This window comes from Aspergillus wentii (genome assembly GCF_001890725.1).
Source record: "Aspergillus wentii DTO 134E9 unplaced genomic scaffold ASPWEscaffold_8, whole genome shotgun sequence".
In the NCBI taxonomy this organism is placed as follows: Eukaryota; Fungi; Ascomycota; class Eurotiomycetes; order Eurotiales; family Aspergillaceae; genus Aspergillus; species Aspergillus wentii.
This window is the reverse complement of record NW_024467839.1, coordinates 418,024-436,783: the sequence shown is the minus strand read 5'-3', so window position 1 is coordinate 436,783 and position 18,760 is coordinate 418,024. Positions and strand designations below refer to the sequence as shown.

The 18,760-nt window shown below is 50.8% G+C and overlaps 11 protein-coding genes across 11 annotated transcripts; 3 read left to right on the top strand and 8 right to left on the bottom strand.

The window, feature by feature from the left end:
* Positions 1-68: 68 nt before the first annotated feature.
* On the bottom strand, positions 69-602 carry ASPWEDRAFT_176041 (uncharacterized protein; the record flags this gene model as incomplete). The annotated part of the gene is made up of 2 exons (XM_040831449.1): positions 69-238; positions 263-602. The coding sequence occupies 2 exons, from the start codon at positions 600-602 to the stop codon at positions 69-71; spliced, it is 510 nt and encodes a 169-aa protein (XP_040684612.1).
* A 1,960-nt stretch (positions 603-2,562) lies between these two features.
* Positions 2,563-4,485, bottom strand: ASPWEDRAFT_176039 (GMC family oxidoreductase; the record flags this gene model as incomplete). Its single annotated transcript, XM_040831448.1, has 1 exon — positions 2,563-4,485. The coding sequence occupies one exon, from the start codon at positions 4,483-4,485 to the stop codon at positions 2,563-2,565; it is 1,923 nt and encodes a 640-aa protein (XP_040684611.1).
* Positions 4,486-6,120: 1,635 nt separating this feature from the next.
* ASPWEDRAFT_176038 (beta-glucosidase) lies at positions 6,121-8,566 on the bottom strand (the record flags this gene model as incomplete). Its single annotated transcript, XM_040831447.1, has 2 exons — positions 6,121-8,393; positions 8,440-8,566. The coding sequence occupies 2 exons, from the start codon at positions 8,564-8,566 to the stop codon at positions 6,121-6,123; spliced, it is 2,400 nt and encodes a 799-aa protein (XP_040684610.1).
* Positions 8,567-9,374: 808 nt separating this feature from the next.
* Positions 9,375-9,980, bottom strand: ASPWEDRAFT_176037 (uncharacterized protein; the record flags this gene model as incomplete). Its single annotated transcript, XM_040831446.1, has 1 exon — positions 9,375-9,980. One exon carries the CDS (start codon positions 9,978-9,980, stop codon positions 9,375-9,377), a length of 606 nt encoding a protein of 201 aa, XP_040684609.1.
* Positions 9,981-10,057: 77 nt separating this feature from the next.
* ASPWEDRAFT_673925 (ankyrin repeat domain-containing protein) lies at positions 10,058-10,939 on the bottom strand. The gene has a single exon (XM_040838909.1). The coding sequence runs from the start codon at positions 10,825-10,827 to the stop codon at positions 10,105-10,107; it is 723 nt and encodes a 240-aa protein (XP_040684608.1). The 5' UTR covers positions 10,828-10,939; the 3' UTR covers positions 10,058-10,104.
* Positions 10,940-11,446: 507 nt separating this feature from the next.
* ASPWEDRAFT_44886 (uncharacterized protein) lies at positions 11,447-11,755 on the bottom strand (the record flags this gene model as incomplete). The annotated part of the gene is made up of 2 exons (XM_040836383.1): positions 11,597-11,755; positions 11,447-11,547 (listed from the first exon to the last, which is right to left on the bottom strand). The coding sequence occupies exons 1-2, from the start codon at positions 11,677-11,679 to the stop codon at positions 11,448-11,450; spliced, it is 183 nt and encodes a 60-aa protein (XP_040684607.1). The 5' UTR covers positions 11,680-11,755.
* Positions 11,756-11,957: 202 nt separating this feature from the next.
* On the bottom strand, positions 11,958-13,204 carry ASPWEDRAFT_186884 (FAD-dependent oxidoreductase; the record flags this gene model as incomplete). The annotated part of the gene is made up of 5 exons (XM_040832157.1): positions 11,958-12,656; positions 12,703-12,806; positions 12,851-12,954; positions 12,996-13,133; positions 13,179-13,204. The coding sequence occupies 5 exons, from the start codon at positions 13,202-13,204 to the stop codon at positions 11,958-11,960; spliced, it is 1,071 nt and encodes a 356-aa protein (XP_040684606.1).
* A 264-nt stretch (positions 13,205-13,468) lies between these two features.
* ASPWEDRAFT_162513 (aminotransferase class IV) lies at positions 13,469-14,428 on the top strand (the record flags this gene model as incomplete). The annotated part of the gene is made up of 2 exons (XM_040829830.1): positions 13,469-13,960; positions 14,003-14,428. 2 exons carry the CDS (start codon positions 13,469-13,471, stop codon positions 14,426-14,428), a joined length of 918 nt encoding a protein of 305 aa, XP_040684605.1.
* Positions 14,429-14,859: 431 nt separating this feature from the next.
* ASPWEDRAFT_119593 (SDR family NAD(P)-dependent oxidoreductase) lies at positions 14,860-15,780 on the top strand (the record flags this gene model as incomplete). The annotated part of the gene is made up of 4 exons (XM_040828922.1): positions 14,860-14,921; positions 14,971-15,207; positions 15,252-15,550; positions 15,596-15,780. The coding sequence occupies 4 exons, from the start codon at positions 14,860-14,862 to the stop codon at positions 15,778-15,780; spliced, it is 783 nt and encodes a 260-aa protein (XP_040684604.1).
* A 49-nt stretch (positions 15,781-15,829) lies between these two features.
* Positions 15,830-16,526, bottom strand: ASPWEDRAFT_44885 (RidA family protein). The gene has a single exon (XM_040836382.1). The coding sequence runs from the start codon at positions 16,421-16,423 to the stop codon at positions 15,998-16,000; it is 426 nt and encodes a 141-aa protein (XP_040684603.1). The 5' UTR covers positions 16,424-16,526; the 3' UTR covers positions 15,830-15,997.
* A 177-nt stretch (positions 16,527-16,703) lies between these two features.
* Positions 16,704-18,531, top strand: ASPWEDRAFT_186881 (flavin monoamine oxidase family protein). The gene is made up of 5 exons (XM_040832156.1): positions 16,704-16,907; positions 16,952-17,020; positions 17,061-17,207; positions 17,266-18,125; positions 18,171-18,531. The coding sequence occupies exons 1-5, from the start codon at positions 16,721-16,723 to the stop codon at positions 18,408-18,410; spliced, it is 1,503 nt and encodes a 500-aa protein (XP_040684602.1). The 5' UTR covers positions 16,704-16,720; the 3' UTR covers positions 18,411-18,531.
* The last annotated feature ends 229 nt before the right edge of the window (positions 18,532-18,760 follow it).

The window sequence follows — 18,760 nt, the reverse complement described above, 5'->3', positions numbered from 1 at the left end:
ATAGTTTTATATTGATAGCAAGTCAACCTTAGTAATACAACAGCAAATATGGATCGATACAAACCAAACTATTCGCTCTGAGCAGCTGCATCCAAGATAACTTTGATCTTCTCGGTGGCCACTGTTTCCATATCCTTGATAGCAGACACTTCATCCTCCTCCGCATAGTACTTCAACAGCACCGAAGCGTTGTCCAGCAGATACTTCACCCACAAAGTCAACATCTCAAAGTCCTCGTCTACCGGACTTTCTCAATCATTACGCTGATTCTCATAGACGCTGTAGAGAAATGCCACGATCATCTGATGCAACGTGCGAGCCGAAACCCGGTATATCTCATCCGTGTAGCATTCCTCACAAGCAGATATCTCCCGCATGGCGTCCACCATGTCCCAGAGGAAGTCGAGGGGGTCGGTGCTTTCCAGAGCAGCGCGTGGCATTCCGGGCATGACTGAGAGGAGACCGATGATTTGGAGGGTAGTTTCTCGACAGTCGGCGTCGAGTTCGTTGGCGCTGATTTGGCATCGCTCGTGAAGGGAGATTTCGGTATTGGTTGTGGATACAGACCACACGGAGGCTGAAGAGGAGGGTCTTTCTGCCATGGTGTTGCTGTCTTGAAAGAAGTAGTTGGTGGAGTTGATGGTGTTAAGATGGTTTGAATTATCAAGGAAGTTGACTGTTCAATGCCCCGTTGCCTAATATTAATTGGAGCCTGGTAAATAACTCTAATCCCCAATTAGGATGAATGATGCCATACAAACATGAGTTTATCAGTTCAAGATCACTACGTCTCATCTCTTGGTCATATATGATGATGGGAACAGTGTTTTATAGTAATAGCAATACATCATACACTCCTTAACTAGGATAACATCTTCTAATGAAGTATATGATCAAAAAACTTCATAGTATCATCCCGCGTCTCTGAAAACTCATCACCCTCATCCTCATCTTCAGCATTACTGATCAACACCTCCGTAATCTCGCCGATATAACCCCTGATCCGCACAGCTTGGTCCTGCACCTTTTTATCAGACTCAGCATCAAGCTTAAGCATACACAGTCGATACGCGATGTCCAGCATTTTCACACACATCATCTGGACAGCACTGCGTCGAAATTTACCTGTAACAGACTCTGCATTTAAAGAGACAATCCATAAAGTCTACCAGGGGCTTGATATTATCTATCAACTCGTTGAGGCGATCTGGGTCAACTGGGCCCTTGATGCGAGGGGTTTGGGACGCCATTATTTCGATCATGCCCATCATGATGAGGGTTTGGGGGTTACAGTCGTGCTAGTTGTCTATGTTGTTTTGGCTAGTTTGTTCGTTGGTTTGGGTATCACCGTCTAGTTCGGAGTTGATGTGGATAGCGACCAGACGGACAAGGCGGGAGATGGGGGTCTTTCTGCTGAGTTATCCATAGTCTTGGTTTGATGGATAGTTATAGATTGTAGTAATGATGGTTATTTGATTGAGACCGGAATCGAAGGAAGACTTGTGCAGTAACGCCTGTGAGCTGAGGCCTAAAATAACTCTAATCCCCGATTAGGATGGATGATGCCATGTCGAGATAATAGGTTAAAGTAAGCAGAATCACATCCATTTTGTCTAGCATTCTCTCTATTAATACAAATGAATGTCCACAGGCCATCAAGTAATAGCAAGTCACCACATACCCAAATTCAAATAGCAAGACGCAACAAACCCAACATCTATACAATCATATCCACAAACCGCCACCCATTCAGGCCCTCCATCATCTTCAAAGCAAGGACCTCATCCTCATCATCCTTTCTGACAGACCTCTTCACCATCTCCACAATCACCTCCAAAATCTCCTTCAACCTTGCCGCCTGCTGTCGCACACTAATCCCAGAAACCCCATCATACCACCCATACTCCCCCTTCTGATAAACACGATGCACCATTTCCCCCATCTTGTCGCAGAGCGTACACACCGCAGCACGATGCATCGCGTCCTCGTAGCATTTCCCCGTGCAGCCGGTGAGTTCCTCGAGTGCGTCAATCATGTCTTTGATGACGCCTAGCGCGACGGTTTTCGGGACTCGGGATGGGGACAGTCGGGGGGGTGGTTATTTGGATTATGCCTAGCATTGCTAGGGCTGCGTCGGTGCAGCCGTGTTCGGCTGGTTGGTCTTGGACGGTTGGCTGGGTGGTTTTAGGGGAGATGTCTAGGTCTGAGATTGTGGAGAGAGACCAGACGGAGGGGGAGGGGGAGAGAGAGGGATATTTTGCCATTTTGTTTGATGGATTTATAGTATGTTAGATGTGGTAGTTGGTGAAGATAGTTGTAAAGAATGAAGAGTTGAACAAGTTCATAGTGGTGGATGGCGTGGTGCCTAATTAATGGAGCCTAGTATAAGTTTTGTTCCATGGTTATGGGTGATGACATACGACTACACGTATAGTGTTGAGAAATCTCTATTTATTATGAAATAATATAAAATATTTGTACAGAAAGAAAGACAACAGGCTCAACAACTCTATCAATGCAAAAGGTTCAATATGCAACAACGTTCAATCAACAACAGATCGCTTAAAGCGCAGACAAGATCTCATCAGCAGCCTTCTCAGCAACCATGTAGGTGGAGACGGCAGTGAAGGTACCCGGAATGCGGGGGTAGACGGAAGCGTCAACAACACGCAGACCAGAGACACCGCGGACCCGGAACTTGGAGTCCAAGACGGCCATCTTGTCGTCGTCGGCGCCGATGGGGCAGGTGCAGGAGGCGTGGTGGCCCCAGGCACTGTTGCGGACGTACTCCTGGATGTCTTCCTTGGACTTGACGTCGGGGCCGGGGAGGACCTCGGTGACCTTGACGGGCTGGCGGTCGAAGGCGTCACGGGCGAGCTCGATGGCCTCGTAGAGGGCCTGGAGGTCCTCGTCGGCGCCGTGCTCGAAGTAGTTGAAGGTGATGTCGGGGACGTCGAGCGGGTCGGCGGACTGGAGGGTGACGGTGCCGGCGAAGTTGCGGGGGTGGGCCTTGAGGATGGCCCAGGTGAACCAGTCGTGGTCGACGGTGGCGTTGATGGAGTAGTCGGGGAAGTAGCCGCGGAAGTTGACGGGGCCGCCGAAGCAGAAGATGTCAAAGTCGTCGTTGGCGGTCACGGAGGACTTGTAGAGCATGGTGGCGGCGAGACCGGGGGAGGAGTAGATGCCGCGGTTGCCGAGGACGGGGGACTCCCAGCGGTCGACGCAGGGGTCGTCGCGGTCGTAGATGTTGAAGGTGCAGCCGTCGAGGCAGGAGAAGTTCTTGGGGGCGTTGGCCTGGACGGAGATCTCGTAGTGGTCCTGCAGGTTGGTGCCGACACCGGGGAGGTCGGCGATGACGGGGATGTTGAACTTCTTGAGCTCGTCAGCGGGACCGACACCACTCAGCTTGAGCAGCTGGGGGGAGTTGTAGACACCGCCGGAGACGATGACCTCGCGGGAGGCGGAGGCGGAGCCGGGGGTTCCCTTGGCAGCGGTGGCGGAGCGGGGGCTGGCCTTGTAGAGGTACTGGCCGTCGAGGAACTCGACGCCAGTGGCGCGGGGGGTCTCGCCGGACTCGTCAAAGGTGACCTTGGTGACGTGGCAGTTCATGCGGACATCGAGGGGGTACTTCTTGGTGCCATCGTCGTTCTTGGCGTCACGGACAGCCACGATGAACTCGCGGGCACCGTTGCGGTGGGCATCGTCAGTACCAATGGGGATCTGGTAGTATCCATTCTCGGTGTCGCGGGTCTTGGCAGCGGAGTTGGCATCGCCCGCGAGGAGAGTGCCAAAGTTCATGAGGTTGTCAGTGAGGTTACCCAGGGCAAAAGCACCGCCAGTGAGCATGCTCAACAGCTGGGGATCCTCGAGGACGATGCTGAGAGGGGCAGTCTCGGTGCTGAACCAGCCGTCGTAGCCGTGGCCCTTCATGCCAGGGAGCAGGTAGCCGTTCTTCTCCATGCGGACAAAGTAGTCGCGCATGTTGTCGGGGGCCCAGGAGTTGTCACCGGTGAGGGTGGCGATGTATTCAAAGTCGGACTGGTGGGGGTAGACGGCAATCAGGGCGTTGTGGGCGGTGCATCCTCCCAGCGTGCCGGTTCGCGGATACAGGGTTCCCTTCATCTTGGAGCCCTCGGGAGGGGCGAGGCCGGTGTACTCGCCGCCATCGGGGGTTTCGTAGGTGGTCTTGAAGTCCTTGGCCTGTCTCTCGTCGTCGGCGTAGTGACGGGCGAAGAAGTTCCAGGCCAGGGCCTCGTCCTCGGAGGAACGGGCAGAGTAGGCGGGGATGGTGTAGTTGAGGTTCATTCCCTGGTCGTCACCAGCCTCGATCAGAAGAGTCTTGTGACCAGCCAGGGCGAGACGAGCAGCGAGAGGGCCACCACCGGCTCCCGAACCGACGACGACATATTCATATCCAGTGAGGTTGGTGGCGTGCGCCAGACCGGCAGAGGCGGCCAAAAGGCCAACGAGGCGTTGAAAGATCATGATGGATGAATCTGATGGTGATCAAACAGCAGGGGTGAAGATGGCTTTTATAGACGTGGATGCTCCTCCATCCTGACCGTTACGCTATGGAAGATGCCGCGGTTCACACACCTTAAGCCGGTTAAGGATGAATCCCGACCGATCGACACGAGGTAAATTTCGTTTCCCCATCTCGGACAGGATCCATGGAGAACGATTCGTCTGATATCCACATGGCGCTGATTATTGCCGCTTCGGGGAGTGGAGATGACTGCCTAGCGCTGTCAGATATTAACTGCCGAGACTATGTCTAGTGACCGTGGTGACAGTCAGTTGACAGTTGACAGTTACGGAGTCAATGATAATATGAATGTCATTATATTAACACAACATAATAGAGAGCTCCATTATCCGAATCAAGTTACATTGCACTATTATACATATTATACAGATACCCAATGCTTCCGAACTCCGAGGACTGGGGATATAAGTGTGGGGATACCCCTATTAGCAGCATATCTAGCTTGCAGTAGCCATTTGATTCACAGGATATTCTTCCATATCTGTTCCTGCATATCCTCGCAGGATTCACCCCCCTGCCGATCTCTCGATTCTGTGAGATCCTGCAATGCAGATAATCATGATGATCCTCTCGATCAGTCACCACAGCTACGTACAATATATTACAACAATTATATTCTCATCCCTGCCAATAATCATAACCGCGATAAATAATATTCTAAATAGGCAAGAGTCCTATGGAGTATGGAGTAGGAGTATGGAGTCCTCAACGTCCGGCTTCCGGACCGCCTATACCGGACCCACCGCACGAGGATCGGTGTCAAAATACTAAAATAGTTTCGTATTCCCTCTTCCCTATCGCCGAGATGCCCGAACAGAAATGAAAAAGGGGTAATTTATCCTTTGAACGCCGTGGCAGACTGGCAGGTGATAGCAGAGATTTGCATGTAGACTATGGAGTAGCGGGATTTGGTGTTTCAGATAGTTAGGCCGTAGGGTCTGATCCCACAATAGTTTTTTTAATATTCTCATCAGGGGTTTGCTGCTCGCAAGGCTGTAAGGTTTCTGATCAGGGGTTCTGCATTATTTTTCTAGTTTGGATAGTTGTGATGGATAGGGGTATCTGTAGACTGTCGCCATCTGCCATGTAGATGAGTCCAACATGACCGTCACACTTGAATAAGCATAAAAAGAAAATCACAATGACAGCCGAGGGATTCAGCCACGGTTAAGAGTGGAAGCCACTGATCGTAATATCCGTTGATGAAAATAGCACATGTTGTGCTGTGGGTCTGTTTATCCTCCGAATCTGTACACAATGAAGTTTTCATTATTCCCTGTCTCGATCATCATAATACGAGGTGTTAAGCTTCATAATGGAGATTATGTGTATCATGGTGTAGTCTGGGGATTGTACTCCATATCGTTCGTATTAATAAGGCTGATTATGATTCAGGTTGTTTCTGGGGATTATTTATAGTATGTCATGAATGTTTTGCCCGTAGTCGGGGAAATATATATATTGACTACCTATGATTGTATATTGTAACTTGGACTGGAGTATTTATTTATTTAATTCTTTAATTCTCTTTATCATTCACATCATTTATATCCATCAACTCTATAATGCGACCATTACTTCACCAACGTAGCAGTCGTCCTCGCCCTGAAATCGCGACTGCTAAAGCCAGCCTTAAAGGTGAAGCTACCACTGGGAATGCGCCAGTCCTGCGCAACAACATCCCAGTAACTCACATCCCTACGCATCAAGTCGAAAGTAACAGTCTGTGTCTCACCCGCAGCAATCCAGATCTTGTCAAATCCGCGCAACTGGCTGGGCGGGGTACCAGCGGGGGTCGACGTAGGGAATTGCACGTAGAGCTGCGGAATGGCGAATCCGTCGACAGAGCCGGTGTTGCTCACCTTGGCTGTGAGAGTGTAGACCGTGTCGAAGAGGGCTGGATTACCGCCTGGCTGGATGGGTCGTTGTTCCGGGAGTGCAGAGAGGTTGGAGGGAGCGGATTTCGGGGAGAGACTGGTGATGTTGTAGGTGGTGTAGCTCAGTCCGAAGCCGAATTCGTAGCGGACGGAGATGTTGTGCGCGTCAAAGTAGCGATAGCCGACTTCGAGCTGCTCGTCGAACCAGCTCTGCCAGTCGGAGGTGCCGTTGGTCTGGACGGCTGTGGTCAAGGGGGCGTTGTAGTCGGACTCGTTGTAGGCGATGACATAGGGCAGTTTGGCGGAGGGGTTGACGTCGCCGTACAGCAGGTCGGCGAGGGAGTTGCCTGCTTCTTCGCCGGGGTAGTGGGCGGCCAGGATGGCAGTGACGTTGGGATGGTCTGCGAACGGCATCACGTTGACGCCGGCAGAGTGAGTCACCACGACGGTGTTGTTGCAGTATTTGGCGACGGCGTCGACGACCGCACTGCCGTTCCAGTCAAAGTCCAGCGTTGTTCTGTCTTCACCCTCCACAGCATACGACTTGACAAAGACGAGACAGACATCCGGTGTTTGGTCCGTCAGCAGCGACGGCAGCGCATTCTCAAGAACAAGCGTGTTATTCAACAGCGACTGCACAATCCCCCCATTCTGCTTGACTCTCGCAGTGATGGCCTCCAGCGGCGTCGACAGAGAAGCGAAATTGCACGAGCCCGACGAGCCCGAGTTGGCCAAGACGCCGAATTCGTAATTGCCTCGCACGGCGGTCGCGGAGATGATCGGGCCAGCGTCGTTGCCGGCGATGACCACGTTGCGCGGTCTGTGCAGGGGCAGTGCGTTGCGCTCGTTCTTGAGCAGCACTGTTGATGCGGCGCCGTGTTCGCGGATGAGGCTGCTGTGGTTCGCGCGGACGTCGCGGTTGCTGGCGCCGGTGAAGGTCCAGTTGTACATCCAGGTGTCGGGGGGCGAGTCGACGTTGAGAGGGCCAACGGAGGAGTCGACGCTGGGGTAGGTGTCCTGGCCGAGCCAGAAATACGGCGTCATGATGCGGACGATCATATCATCGACGCGGTCCATCTTGACGGTGCCATTGTTCATCGCGTCTGTCAGGTTCTTCCCAAAGAACGAACCCTCCGTCCACAATTCGCCATACAAGGTGAAGCCACCCGGCATGGTCATGTCCATTCCACTCTCGATCGACGCGACACCGCTGTGAGTGGCACCCCAGTCGGACATGACATAGCCCTGGAAGCCCAGTTCGCCCTTGAGCAGATGGTTGAGCACATACGAGTTCTGGCAGCTGTGCGAGCCATTGATCCGGTTGTACGAGCACATGAAGCTGGCGACACGCGCCCGGGCCGCGTTGGCAAAGGGCCACAAGTACAGCTCGTGCAGGGTGCGGTCGTCGACATTCGACGAGACCGAGTCTTGGATGTAGGTGGTTTCATTGGCATCGGGCGCGTAGGTCGGGTTGCGCTGTGTTTCCTGCTCGTTGGCGATGAAGTGCTTTGCGTTGGCCTGGACACCGGCGTCTTGCATGCCGATGATGGACTCTTCCATGCAGACACCAGTCAGATAGGGGTCGGCTGCGAAGCCCTCCCAGGCCCGGCCATCATACGGACTGCGACCAAGAGGACCACCGATGGGACCGAGGATGACATGCGATCCTTTGGCTTTGTGTTCCTGGGCTTGGGCATAGGCACGGTCGTAGAGCAGCTTGCGGTCCCAACTGGCCGCAGCAGAGACACCACTGACAAAGACACTCGAGTAGTCGCCCTGTTGAACACACTGCGGTCCGTTCTGCAGACAGAGACCGGTGAAGTTCAGACGGGGAATGGGCAGGATGTTGCCGACACAGGGACCAGGCTGGCCGGTCGCCATCCATGCCTTCTCTTCGGTCGTCAGTTGAGAGACAAAGTCTTTGGCCTGGGCCATGGCCTTTTCCCAGCCTCCATTTCCGGTGGTGTTTGCTGCTAGAGTTAGAAAGGAAGAGATGAAGAGAATGTTGGTACATACGCGACGGAAAGACAGCCGGAGAATGGCCATACGGACTCAGAATGGTGGTGTTTTTAGGCTGCACATAGCTGTACGAGCTGGCATCGACCGCAGAGGCCAGCAGCAGCGAGAGTACTTCCACCTTCATCGTGAATCGTGCTTGGCTTACCCTTATTTCTCCCGTGAGAAAACAGCATATTTATACCTGACCGTCTCCATTACCCGATCCGGCAGCCTGTGGGATCCCCACACGGTGACATCAGGGCTGGGTTTCCCCGGCTCGCGTGGGAACGCAAAAGCCGGGGATAAATCTCGTCTCGAGTCTCTCCGCAAACTGGAGTCGCACACGCGGGAAATAACAGCCAATCATGGCCAGTCACTGGCTTCATCCCCGCTTGTGCCGAAGTTCTGCCGGTCGCCGATACTCCGCGGTTCTGCATCCCCCACGCTATCAGGGCAGAAAGTGTAGCCGACATGGAGAGAGTGCTACTGATTACTGAATGGGGAAGTGAAGTCGGTCCGATGCCGTTGCCGAGTCGGGTTGTATAGAAACCGGCTTGAGATAGTATGAGGCATTTCGGCCTGACCATATCAAGCCATCTTGGCATGAGCTTGCAGTCCCTTGGCGCTCAGCGAATAAAGCTTGTAAAGGCTTGAGATAGTGGATGTTATCGTCATACGGATATGTACGGGTCTTGATATCGTCATGGCGGGATTTTACCTAGTGAATGTCTTACTGACAGGGACAATACATTCTCATTACTAACGTATATTGAAGTTGTAGAATCCTTCATTCTGATTAGCTGCTTCTATCACTGCTTTGAATTCTACTTTTCCACTCCAGTCCGTTCCTTCACTCAACAATCGCCAGTTCAAGTCATGGACATTTCATCACTAAGCAACTGTGTGCCAGCACACAATTCGCATAATGTGTCTATCATACAAACCTTTCTCATTCAACCAGCATGCTCAGTCTTCGGCTGCGCATGAGGCCACAACTCTCTCGGCTTCCCCTTGGGCATGGAATGGGCATTCTTCATATCAAACGCCCAAACCTTGGTCACCTTTTTATTCTTCTTGAGCTCCTCAAACTCCCCCGTCCAATGATTCTTCCGACTGGGCATATGATACGGCAGAATCACATGGACCTCACCTTCAGCGTTGGCCGCAAACGCATTCGACACCACCTGCATCGCCTCCGACAATTCGTTGTCCGTCCATGTGGGCTGGTCGTCAATCTCGCGCATGGAGCGCTCGAGAAACGGGCCGCCTTCCATGGTGGCCCAGTGGGAGCCGTCGTCTGCGTCGCTGATGATTTTGAGCCCGTGCGCTTTGGCGTATTTGTGTACGGCGTCGCCGACTTCGCTGAGGTAGAAGATGGATTTGTCTTTGCCGACGTGTTTGAGGTGTTTTTGGGCTTCGGCCACGGTGGGCATGGCCGGGTTGAGGGTGCGTTTGTCATGGGAGAGGGAGGTCGGGTAGCTGGTTGCGGGGAGGATGCAAAAGGTGAAGAGGAGGAGGAGGAGGGAGAGGAGACCTTTGAGGGCTTTTGGTTGCGCCATTTTGGTGACGGTGGATGGAGTAGGTCGTGATGGAATGATGGATGATACATTCAAGGGATGGATCTTATACACTTGACATGGCTACATGTCTTTCAACAGAATAATATGAAACACAAGAAATACATCAGACACTAAAGCATCCCTCAGCCCTGCTGATTCTGAATGCATCCAGGCTCTGACCAGCAGAAACTTCTTCCTCATTCATCACATCCAAGTCAGGCTGACGGGTCAGCAGCATCTCCACAGCCGCAACACTCCCACCCGCAATGGCCCAATGCAGCGGCGTCCCTCTTGTGCTGTAAGAAGGCTTCGGCTTCTTGCTGTGGCTGAAAAAAGCCACCACCTTCATAAACGGGACCTCGTTCACGTCAGCCCCGTAGTCAAGTAGCATCTGCATCCGATCCACATAGCCCAGATATGCTGCAACATGCAGGGCACCCGTTCGTTCGAGTCTGGCCCCTCTGTCCAGAATCGCTTTCAGCCATTTAATGTCGTGGGCATAGCGAACCGCCACGCTGACGGTCGGCAGCCAGGTCCCGAATCCGCCCATGTTGACGTCGAGATCCTGCGAGAAAAGAAATTCCAGCAGTGGTTCGTGGTTATGTCGGAGGGCGGAGACGAGTGGGGTCCCTATGTAGCCCATGTTCCGGTTGACATCGTCCCCGGCGTCCAGGAGAACCTTGTAGGTCTCGACATCGCCATTCTGCAGGGCGAGCAAAGTGATCGCGTTCGACCACAGACTCGCGCCGTGTTGGAGGCATTCGCGGACTTTGGGTGCATCCCCGCGCAGAGCTGCGTCTTCTGCTTCTTGTTGTATTGCTGATTTTTCTTCGTTGGTAGAGGCCATGACGAGAGAAGAAAGAGATCGGTAGTAAAGATGGGGATGTTGAAAGAGGGTAAATTGGCCTATGCAATTGATGTTGAATCGGCTGCAGTAAAGTAGCAGCCTGATAGGTAGGATTTGCAATCGCCAGATGGGAGAGAATCTCGTTCATGAGGCTACATGTAAGCTGACATAATGATATGCTAGTGCTTAAATGAATGCTTATCAAGTAACGTAATCGGTAAGCGATAGAAAGGGCCGTTTCTGCTTTGAAAGCCGTCATTTTGGCGTCAATTTCACAGATCCTCAGATTTTTTGTGATGTGATTGATTCTATTTAAAATATTAATGCCATGAAGATTAAGCATCGTGATCAGCTTTATAGTTAAAGTAGACATGATTGCTCTTAAATAAAATTAATCCTACTACTCTTAATAATTCAAAGCAGTAAATAAGGATAGTGGGTTGTCTTGGCTCGAATATATATATCCGCTCAATGGAGAATCAGACATCAGATGCTTTATTATGGTGTAATAACATGCACGTCGTCCTTGAACGACAATCAATGGCTTAAATAAAGTACAGCAAATAGATATATCCCATCCCTTCCAGCAATAAATCACATAAACCAATAAATCACCCCTTTCACGCATTCCACTCCCGGCCCACCCTGGCTTCTCGAGTATCTCTCCGTCGGTTGCGCCAGAGAAAAAAAGTGCAAACACAAATGGCAATGAGGACAATCCTATCATGATTAATTTCTTATCCATGATAATGATCGATAAATGACTTACACTCCGATGATGATGCCAGGAACACCGCTTTTCATAAACGTGCTCGTCGGCTTCTCGTCGTCGCGTACTCGGAGGACATCCATGGTGATATGTATTAACAGACCGGCTGTGACTGATGAAAGGGAAGGGAAGAGAAGAGAGAAAAAGGGAGGTGAGGACAAAATTCGAGTCTGACAGGAACTGGCAAATATGAAACCGTCATTTGAGACACGGTTTCTAAGCCACAGGCTAATTTCGTGCGCCACAATCTGCTGCGATCGGCGTGTTTCATTTTAATCGTTCGCTCTGATTCGCTGCTCCACATGCTTCTGCCCCTTTTCTTCCATCTCCATGAATTGATAAGATAGTCATCTTCTATTTATTACAGCTTCGCCCTGCTGAACGCATCCTGGACTAAATCCACCGCGGCCTGTGCACATCCGTACGACGACTGATATCCAGCCCCTCCAGCGCCGTAATTATGCACTATCCACACATCGCCCATCCGCTCCTTTGCAATCCTCGTTCCTCCCTCTCGAACCGGTCTCAGCCCAACCCCATGTCGGATAATATCTAGATGCTCAATCCCCTTTCCACCCGTCAATGACGGACACATTTCCACAGCCCGCTTCATAATCCTCACAGCGAGATTCGGATCAGGCTGCGACTCCCAATTCCCCTTCTGGTATGATCCGCCCAGGATGGTTCCCCCGCCGGCCGCGCGGGTCATCACGTAGCATGCTTCGTCCTCGCCGTCGTCTGTTCCGGAGATGTCGAGCATTTTGCCCGCGTCATTACGCACAATGACGATTTGGCCGCGGGCGGGAATGACGGATTTATCTTCCACGCCTCCGAGTGTAGATGCCATCAGTCCGGTGCAGTTTACCACGAGATGGACCTGAGGGAGGACAGAGGTAGCGTCGAGGATGTGGTTGAATACGGCGCGCTTGAAGACGACGCCGTTTTTGAGACACTGCGAGACGAGCCAGGGGAGGTAGATGGCTGTGTTTATACAGACGGATGTGAAGACGGTGGCTGAGTCGATGCCGGGGTTGAGGGTATTTTTTGGGAGAGAGCGGAACTAAGATGTGAGTATACTTGATATAATTTATATAGTTGGAACGTACATTCGGAACGACATCTTTAAACCACGGATTCGGTGAAAGCAGCTCAGCAAACCAAGTCGCTGTTGCTGAACCGACGTCTTTCGATCGACTGTGTATCTCACATTCTACCAAGTCAGTACGTGTATATAGCATCATGCAAAGTACACACCCTGAAAATGAACACCCGCTTCAGGATGGTTCCTCGCCAAATCCTCTAATGGCACCCACGTCTTGCGATCCCATTCTGCTGCGTCTGTATCATGCACGGAGACACTATTCTGTCAGTGAGATCTTATCGGGGTGAATTCACATACGGCATGTAGTTTGCCCCCGCCCAAGGAGATGCGTATTCAATGTCATAATCGCCGGCCATGTGTTTGGCTGCCACGACTATTTTGTATCCCGGGATCCTGGATAGGAGGAGGGCAGTGGTGAGTCCGGCGACTCCGGCTCTGTGATATTAGTGTCGTAGAGTATGTCTGTATGGTGTTACTTACCCGATCACGACGATGTTCTTTGACATTGTGAGAAAACTGATGATGGAAGATGATTGAATTGTGAATATCTGTAGATATCTATATCAAGAAAATGTTCTATCTAGAGGTATTACCACTTTTGGCAGGAGAGACAGTATCGGATCTGGCCTGGAAATCTCAGTTGCCAGATTGGGATATGTACCGAAACCGTATTTATGTCTCTATAAATCCACACATACTCTGTCAGTGTAGTCTACACTCAACTTCCAAGTATTGACATTCATCAATACCATCACAATCACACGATCAAAATGTCATCCATGGAAAAAGTCTTCGCCGGCTACGCCGCCCGCCAGGCAGCCCTCACAGCCAGTACCAACCCCCTCTCCAAAGGCATCGCCTGGATCGAAGGCGAATTCGTCCCTCTCTCCGAAGCCCGCATCCCCCTCCTCGACCAGGGATTCATGCACAGCGATCTCACATATGACGTTCCCTCCGTCTGGGACGGCCGGTTCTTCCGTCTCGACGACCACATCACGCGCCTCGAAGCCAGCTGTCGCAAACTCCGTCTCCAACTGCCCCTTCCCCGAGACCAAGTCAAGCAGATTCTCGTGGAGATGGTGGCCAAAAGCGGTATCCGCGATGCCTTTGTCGAGTTGATCGTCACGCGTGGTCTCAAGGGTGTCCGCGGCACAAAGCCAGAGGACATCTCCAACAGTCTGTACATGTTCGTTCAGCCGTACGTGTGGGTGATGGAGCCGGAGGTACAGCGTGTAGGCGGAAGCGCCGTCATCGCCCGCACTGTACGTCGCGTCCCCCCCGGCTCAATGGACCCAACCGTCAAGAACCTGCAATGGGGCGATTTGACGCGGGGTTTATTCGAAGCCAGCGATCGCGGCGCTATGTATCCGTTCCTCACAGACGGCGACGCCAATCTCACCGAAGGATCGGGGTTTAATGTCCTCCTGGTCAAGGATGGTGTGCTGTATACGGCTGACCGAGGCGTTCTTGAAGGCGTGACGAGGAAGAGCGTGATTGATGTTGCGGTGGCGAGTGGGATTGAGGTTCGCGTGCAGGTTGTGCCGGTGGAGATGGCGTATCATTGCGATGAGATCTTTATGAGTACGACGGCTGGAGGGATCATGCCGATTACGATGCTGGATGGAGAGCCTGTCAATGGGGGAGAGATTGGACCGGTTACAAAGGCGATTTGGGATGGATACTGGGATTTGCACTACAATTCGGGATTTAGCTTTGAGATTGCCTATTAGATAGAGTATTACTTAGAATACACTTTCTCATTGACAATTATTATGATTACATCAAATAGTAGTTGTAGTGGACTTCTATAGATGTGGCTATAGCCTGGTCTGTCCATCGAAATGCATTGCAAATATTTCTAGGAGTTTTACAAATTAATAGGAATGGCGATATTACAACATCCACAGCGACTTAGTAGTAGATGAAAAGATTGTTAGTTTAGGGTAGGTGGGGTTTATTGACAGATACAATGAGGGTGGGCTCGGTTGCCTAATCGGGTAATATTGTCAACTCTGATAAGACCCCGCATGACGAAATCCAGAATCTAGAGCGACGACTTGATATAAATGTTGAATATACATTGAGCTACATGTCTAACCATACTGCCCCTTATCAACAATAATTCAATCATTCAGTTGAATAACGAATTAAATCAACCACGATGTCTGACTTTTCTGGTCTCTCTCTGAAAGGCAAAACTGCCATTGTCACTGGCGCCTCCAAGTACGTCTGCCTCACCTCTACGACAATACACACAGCTAATATTCTACAGAGGAATTGGCGCCGGCATCGCAATTCTCCTGGCCAAGCGAGGTGCCAACGTGGTCGTCAACTATGTCTCCGATGGCAGCACCAAACGAGCCCAGGAAGTCGTCGACCAGATCACTCAGATCGGCACAAAGGCCATCCTCTGCCAGGCCAGCGTCAGTGTGCTGAGTGAAATACCCAGACTGGTCGATGCGGCGTTGAAAATCAGCGAGACGGGCAAGATTGACATTTTGATTCACAAGTATGCCTGCCATGCCACGCTCAAGACAAAACTAACAAAACCAGCGCCGCCCAAGGCCTCGAAGCCAATCTCATGGACACAACACCAGACTTCTACTCAACCCACTTCGACTGCAACGTCCGCGGCCCTATCTTCCTCACGCAGGCCGTCGTCCCTCACATCGCCAGCGGCGGCCGTATCGTCTTCATCTCCTCCGCGGGTGCCCGTCTCGGCGTCGCAGGCCAGACCGTCTACGCAGCCACCAAAGCAGCCGACGAGGCGCTGGTGCGTGTCTGGGCCAAGGAGCTGGGCCAGTCGCACAACATCACGGTGAACTGCGTCAACCCTGGTCCTGTCGCTACTGGTGAGTTCTACTCCTCTGGTGGAAAACTGTGTGCTAATTTGGCAGATCAATGGTTCCAGAGCGACGAGCAGTTTATCAAGGATATGCAGCCGTTGATTGAGTCGACTCCTGCTGCGGCGAGGGTGGGCGAAGTCGATGATGTTGCGCCTTTGGTGGCGTTTTTGTGTAGTGATGATGCGCGGTGGACGACGGGGGCTTGTTTGTCTGCTAATGGAGGTCTTTACAACTAGATTGTCTATTGGTAGAGATGATTAGAGTATATACTTCATCATGAATAGAGCAGTTGATAACCATGTGGCTGTGTTGATTGTATAATAATTCACCCAGTAGATACATTAAAAGTGTTCATGTAGCTAATCGACCAAAGATAAACACCAATATGGACTCTGATAGAGCCACTATTCAGAAAGTAAACCTTCAGGATAGATACAGATAAATCATAATCAACTACTCGGCAAACAACACCCCCTCAGCGGCAATCTCAGCGCTCATCCCCTCCCCCAAAACCCCCTTAACAACAACCGTCGTCCACGTCGGCGAATGACCCGGAAACCTCTTCCTGAAAACCTCCTGCATCACCCTCTCATCCTCCGCCCGAAGCAAAAAACTCACAAATTTATACGCATGAAACAGGCCGCCCGTAACGCCTGCATTCTTCAACGCCGCATCGAGACAGTCGTAGATTGCGCTGAACTCGGCTTCGATGCTGCTGTTTACCAGTTCGCCGGTGTTCAAGTCCAGCCCGATGTGGCCGGTGGTGAAGACGAGAGAGGTGGTCGGCGAGACGGGGACGGTGGCAGTGGTGGAGTAGGAGGCGGGTTTGAGACACTCGCCTACGGGGCCTGGGAGGATCTGGTAGGTGATTGAGGACATTTCTTTCAGTTATCTTTGGATGATATGATGGTGGAATAGTGGTTGATTGAGAAATGACTGTATATCAAGCCATAATTCTACGTGAAATATAGTGCGATATCAGTTCCTAATGTGGAAAGAGAAATTCTATATTGGAAATGCCGGTCAGGCCTATGTAGTGCTTCAGCTAGATCGGTTTCCTAATCAAGCAAAAACTGTCGTCATGGAAACGCCAGTACGGAGTCATATGACCGTTCCATAAATCAACCTTATTACCCACGACACATCAAAGCCTCCATAAGGACGTTAAGCAACAAGATGACGAAAACAACGGACGGATACTCGTGGACGGCAGCCACCGGGGTGACAAGTGGCAATCTGCACTGCAAGGGAGTCGTTGAACCTGCTGAAAGGCGAAATGCCCCAGTGGGACATGTATACGATGCCATCGTCATCGGCGCTGGGTATAGTGGTTTGATGGCTGCGCGTGACTTGACGGATCGGGGTATGTCAACTTATCTCGATGTAGGATTATACTCATACAACTAGGACTGTCGGTGTTGATGCTTGAAGCTCGTGATCGTGTGGGAGGACGGACGTATACAGTTGAGTCAGATGGTAAGATCACTCTAATAAAGCGAATTGTTCTAATTGATAGGCTTTCTATACGAAATGGGCGGAACGTGGGTGACGCACCACATGGCGTATTTGTTCAAAGAGATGGTGCAGTATAAGATGGACAAAGATTTGATGTTGACCCATCATCGCGGATACGACAATGACTACTTTACGATGAATGTTACTGGTATGTCTATATATATATATATTTTTAAAAAAAAATTAAATCAAATACTAATAATCAGGCGCAACGCAAAAATTCTCCCACGAAGAAGCCGGCCAGATGATGGGCAGGGCATGGGATATATTTGTCAACGTCGACGACCAGAACTGTCGACAAATATGCCCACTGCCACATTCCCAACTCGACAATATCCTTGTAGATCGAAAGGAAGTAGAAGGCTATGATCAAATATCCTGCCGTGAACGATTTGAGGAAATCAAACACCTGCTGAGTCCCGAAGAAGGAGGTCTGCTGACTGCATTACTTCTTCACATCTCCGGCGGAAGTATGGAAAACTCCAGTCTATGGGACATGATACGGTCCCACGCTTTAATGTCGTATAGTTCAGACAACTTTGGCCCTGTCTGGACGACATTCAAGCTGCGCGAGGGACAATCAGCGCTTGCTCGTCGCATGTTCAACGACGCTGTCAGCAACGGCCTGCAATACGCCTTTAAAAAGCCAATTCGGTCAATCCATGACCTATCTACAGGCAAGGTGGACCTGGTTGAAGTTATAAGTCAAGACGGTCGAATTCACCATGCCCGTCGGGTGATCAGCACAATCCCGCTTAACGTGCTTCACTCCGTCGAATTCCAGCCTCCTCTTTCATTGAAGAGACAAGAGGCTATCAAAATGGGACATGTCAATTTCATGACCAAGATACACGCAGAAGTTAAGGGCCCTGGATTGACATCCTGGAATGGAATGCGATATCCCAATCTCCTCATGTTTGGATACGGCGATGGAGTGACACCGAATGGGAATGCTCACATCGTGGGATTCGGAAAGGACGAAAGAGATACATTCGTACCAGAACGAGACCCGGAAAAGATTATCGATTCCTTTCAAAAGCTGCATCCAATGGAAGTACAAAAGATGGTATGTTAACGCTCATCCTGTCACTCTGTTCAATCTAATAAGCAGATCTTCCACAATTGGATCACAGACCCCTGGTCCCAAGGTGGCCCAGCTTGGTGGACTCCAGGATACATGAGCAGATATCAAGATGAACTACAGAGTCGACATGGAAATGTTCTATTTGCCTCTGCGGATTGGGCGAATGGATGGCGAGCAGCGATTGACGGGGCGTTGGAACAGGGGTCTCATGCTGCGATTGAGGTTGTAGCGGAACTTAAGGATAGGAGTGTCAAGGCGAAGTTTTAATTAGTTTTATGGTTGTTATGCTTGATTGTGTTAAAATAGCAATATTACTGTGTGTTATTGTACTTTGTCTTGCGAGTTACTGGAATCAGTGTAGTTCATTTTATAGATTATGACGATCAGCCCTACAGAACGAAATAACTTGAAGAACAAAAATTGTATACTAGGATACCTAAATGTCAGTGCTATCGATTTATTGCTATGCTTATGTTATTACATTCAACGTGTGGATTAGACCCCAACTTCTGCGCCTCGGTATATCCCACTATTTTGAAAAACATTACACTTGTCCTCGGAGGCACCGGAGCAAGTTTTTGACAAAACCCGAGCCGAATATCACGGCCCACTCCCCC

What these genes read in the sequence shown, in the direction of transcription:
- ASPWEDRAFT_673925 (XM_040838909.1), bottom strand. Translation starts at nt 10,827, where the DNA reads ATGGCCTCTACCAACGAAGAAAAATCAGCAATACAACAAGAAGCAGAA.
- ASPWEDRAFT_44885 (XM_040836382.1), bottom strand. Translation starts at nt 16,423, where the DNA reads ATGTCCTCAATCACCTACCAGATCCTCCCAGGCCCCGTAGGCGAGTGT.
- ASPWEDRAFT_186881 (XM_040832156.1), top strand. Translation starts at nt 16,721, where the DNA reads ATGACGAAAACAACGGACGGATACTCGTGGACGGCAGCCACCGGGGTG. An exon ending in GCGTGACTTGACGGATCGGG is followed by an intron (nt 16,908 to 16,951) that starts GTATGTCAACTT and finishes TCATACAACTAG; the next exon opens with GACTGTCGGTGTTGATGCTT. An exon ending in GTATACAGTTGAGTCAGATG is followed by an intron (nt 17,021 to 17,060) that starts GTAAGATCACTC and finishes TCTAATTGATAG; the next exon opens with GCTTTCTATACGAAATGGGC.